At 41.0% G+C, this 4,038-nt stretch overlaps 1 protein-coding gene across 1 annotated transcript; it reads right to left on the bottom strand.

Moving 5' to 3' along the window:
* Positions 1-2,135: 2,135 nt before the first annotated feature.
* LOC117170935 lies at positions 2,136-3,311 on the bottom strand. Its single transcript, XM_033357985.1, has one exon. It carries the CDS (start codon positions 3,309-3,311, stop codon positions 2,136-2,138), a length of 1,176 nt encoding a protein of 391 aa, XP_033213876.1.
* Positions 3,312-4,038: the final 727 nt, after the last annotated feature.

The raw sequence follows: 4,038 nt of genomic DNA, 5'->3' as shown, positions 1-4,038 counted from the left end.
GCTCAACCCAACAACTCTGTAGGCAGCTAGATAAGAACCTCAGCCTGCTATATCCTAAGTACCTTGACGCAAAATCCCGGTACTTTGCTAGGCAATAAGCGCTGACCGCTGCATCCTAAGTTCGTCCACCCAAGAACCCTGTACCCTGCTCAATAATAACTCAAATCCATTACATCCCGAGCCCGTTAACCTTCTAATCTCCACGTATACGTACATCCTCCTTTATTCTTACGTATAGTCCTCTCAACTTTATTTTCTTGCTTAAGTACAAGGTTCTGCGATTGAAGTGTTTGGGATATACCGATCGGAGGTCATTGCCTAGTATGGCACAGGATTCTTGGGTAAAAACATTTAGGTTACAGCTCTCGGAGATTATTGCCGAGCAGGGTACAGCGTTCTTCGGTTAATGTACTTAGCGTGTAATGACTGGGGCTTATTTTATTGCCTCGACGGGTACAGGGTTCTTTGGTTGAAGTATTTGGAATCAAGCAAGCTGATGTTATCGCCTAACAGGGTACAGGATGCCTGAATTTAAGTAATTAGGATGTAGCGGGCTGAGAATATTGCCTAGTAGGGGACAAGGTTCCTGGGTGTCGGTACTTAACGGTGCAGGTTAATTCGTACTTACGTTAATGTATCGTATGTTTAGGGCTCGTAGGTTTTTGCGTATTTAGGTTATATTGCCTTAGGTTTAGTGCTTGAAGATTACTGCGTAGTTAGGTTAACCTGTCATAGGTTCAGGGGTGTAGGTTCTTGCGTACTTAGGTTAACGTTCAGTAGGTTTAGGGGTACAGGTTACTGCGTACTTAGGTTAACTTGTCGTAGGTTTAGGGCTTGTAGGTTTCTGCGTACTTAGGTTATAATTTCGTAGGTTTATTGCTTGAAGATTACTGTCTACTTAGGTTAACTTGTCGTAGGATGAGGGGTTCACGTTACTGCGTACTTAGGCGAAAGTTGTGTAGGTTTAGTGCTTGTAGGTTACTGTGTACTGAGGTGAACGTGTCATAGGTTTATGACTCGCAAGTTTCAACGTACTTAGGTCGTACTGTCGTTGGTTTAGTGCTTGAAGGTTACTGTGCATTTTGGTTAACTTAGGTTATATTTTCGTAAGTTTAGTTTCCCCTCATTGGGGTGCTTGATTAATGTGAGTCCCCTTGCCTGTCACTGGGGTGCTTGATTAATGTGAGTCCCCTTGCCCTTCACTGGGGTGCTTGATTAACGTGAGTCCCCTTGCCTCTCACTGGAATGCTTGATTAATGTGAGTCCCCTTGCCTCTCACTGGGGTGATTGATTAACTTAGTTCCCTTTTCTTTCATTCACTCCTTTGATTTTTATCATTCTGCTACTGATTCTGCTTCTACTTCTTCTTCTGCTTATTCATCTGAAACTTCAAAGTCAGCTGCGTCGACCAAAAATTCGTGATAATGATCACTGCTGTATTAAGGGGCTTGGTTTAACCATCTATAATGACCTAAATACCACAGCACTGACGCTGTATGAGCACAACAACCTACCACTCTAGCACCATTCTTTCATTGGCAATACCAAACCTTTAATTGGATCGAAACTATGTGTCTCATATTGGATCCAAAGTTGATATTGTTTTGAGGTTGTGTGTCAAGACTGCATATGAATCCTTACAATATCTTTTCTTTCTTTATGCACTTGGAGCATGTAGTTCCCATCATTATCAAGGTGCTCTCTCGTGTAGCATGCTGCTTGTTTAATCTGAAACACACCGATTGTAAGTCATTGAAGGTCATCGATCGTCAATTGTGGAAAGTCAGGTAGCGAAGTGGCTTCGATCGTCTCCCAGATCACCCTTTTTCTTACCCAACCATTGTCTTCAACCATTTTTTGTAAAACATTTCCTTTTTTACTTAGTGAAAGCATTCTTTCAGCAATAATTGCATCATCGTGGCTGGTCGCTGAGACTCTTGGTGGTCTGTAAGCATTACAGATTGCTGAAACAATCCTTACGTAATCTCCAATGTAAGGTATTTGCGAGTTAGGCAAAACTTGGGCAAGCATCTTCCATTGCTTTATCAGACCATTAACAGATTCTACAACCCATCGAATTTTTGTGACTAAACGAGACTCGTTTGCGCTCGCAGTGTCATGCTGAGATCCACTTTCTAAAAACCGGGCATGGCGGGTATAAATCCATATTCCTCTAAAGTAGCTATCGAATCCCGGAATCCTCTGTCAACAACCATCACATCACCAGCCTCTGTCCATTCTAGAAACGGAGATGTTTCTTGTCGCATTAGGCTGTTTAAAATACTGGCATCATTATTTTTCCCATCAGCAAAATAAGGCCCATATATTTCTAAAATATATCCCGTGGTACTTACTACCATCATAGGCTTGACTAGAGGCCTGCCCTTATGGACAGAGTAATTGCGACGTTGAAACACGTAGTTACTGCTTTTTTCCATATAAATGTATGTACCATCAGCAACTAAAATTGCAACATCTTTGCCATCCGCAAATAAAGCTTGAGCTAATTCTCTTGTATGAAGATTTATGAAATCTTCTCTGCTGATGTGGTGTAAGCCTAAATGAAAGGGTACGAACTTGTTCATTAGAGCTTTTCTTGCAGATGTAATAGCTCTACCTACTGATCTTCGTGTAATCAGGAAAAGTGTTGCAAGTATAGAGTGTGAAAGACCAGTTCTCAGTTTCATTAACAGTATTGCTAGACAAGTTCGTGAGCTTCTATTAGCTGTATTTTTAACAGATCCACTTATATAGTCATGGAGATTTTCGAAGTTGAATGAAGTTATGCTAGTAAGCCTGATGTAGTCAGTATCACTTAAAGCACCAGGAGCATCAAAATTCAGTGATCTTCTACTTGAGAAATGACGAGGATCGTTCAACAAACCGCACACCTCTGTACTAGTCATTGTGGTCGTATCTGAAACTTTTGGAACACGAGATTCTTCATTTTGTTTGAAGAACTTTCCTTTCAGATGTCTTTTGCAACATCGACATTGTCCCTGAATTATTATACCCCGATTGACGAATAAACGCAATTTTACTTCAGATGGTACGACTACAAGTTGACCTGATGAACGGCAAATAAGGCAACGGTTCTTTGCTTTCCTGCATCGACTAAAAGGCAAAGTTATTTGCTGATCAACATTTACATTCTGACTTGTAATATTTGACTCAACATTGACCAAGTTTCCCACCAATGAAGAGCTGCGGTCGCTTGATGACGACGACTGCGGGCCCGCTTGCTCACCCTGACCAGTTGCCGATACTGAGGTTCCTAATCTTTGTGTAGTACGACTTCTTGAGCCTGCCATGACGGCATCATGCCTTCACCCAGGGACTTTGCCAGTGATCCGTTGCCCGCCGTCAACGCGTGGAGGTGCCCTGGGGGCAGGCACAAGAAGACTTCAACAGATATCTTGTTTATACATACTCTGAATCAGAATTCAAAAATTTATATAAGATTCTTCAGAATTTTTTCAGATATTTTTGTTTAATGCGTCAATCAAATGACCGTGAACCAGACGGAATAGAGGTCAACGGATATCAAATTCAGAATCAGCGATCAAAAAAAACTATAACGTATTTTTTTCTACCGTTTTTTCTCGATTTGAACTTCAAATGACCTTGATCCTGATGCGACAGAAGTCAATGGATCGCAGATTCGTAATCAACGACCGCGAAAACCTATAACATATTTTTTTTATTTTTTCAGCGGTTTTTATCGATTTGACTTTCAAATGACCTTGAACCTGACGCGATAAAGGTCAGCGGACACCAGGTTCATAATCAGCTACCCCAAAAACCTATAACATATTTTTTTAAAATTTTTTTACCGTTTTTTCTCGATTGGACTTTCAAATCACCTTCAAATGACCTTTAACCTGAAGCGATAGAGTTCAACGGATGCCAGATTCGTAATTAGCGACTCCGAAAACATATAACGTATTTTTTTGGATTTTTTACCGTTTTCTCTCGATTTGACCTTCCAATGACCTTGAACCTGACGCGATAAAAGTCAAAGGACGCCAGATTTGTATT

This window comes from Belonocnema kinseyi, chromosome 1 (genome assembly GCF_010883055.1).
Source record: "Belonocnema kinseyi isolate 2016_QV_RU_SX_M_011 chromosome 1, B_treatae_v1, whole genome shotgun sequence".
In the NCBI taxonomy this organism is placed as follows: domain Eukaryota; kingdom Metazoa; phylum Arthropoda; class Insecta; order Hymenoptera; family Cynipidae; genus Belonocnema; species Belonocnema kinseyi.
Note: the sequence above shows the minus strand (reverse complement) of the source record. Positions and strands in the feature narration are given on the sequence as shown.

Excerpts from the sequence above, each read along its gene's own strand:
- LOC117170935 (XM_033357985.1), bottom strand. The coding sequence starts at position 3,311 with ATGGCAGGCTCAAGAAGTCGTACTACACAAAGATTAGGAACCTCAGTA.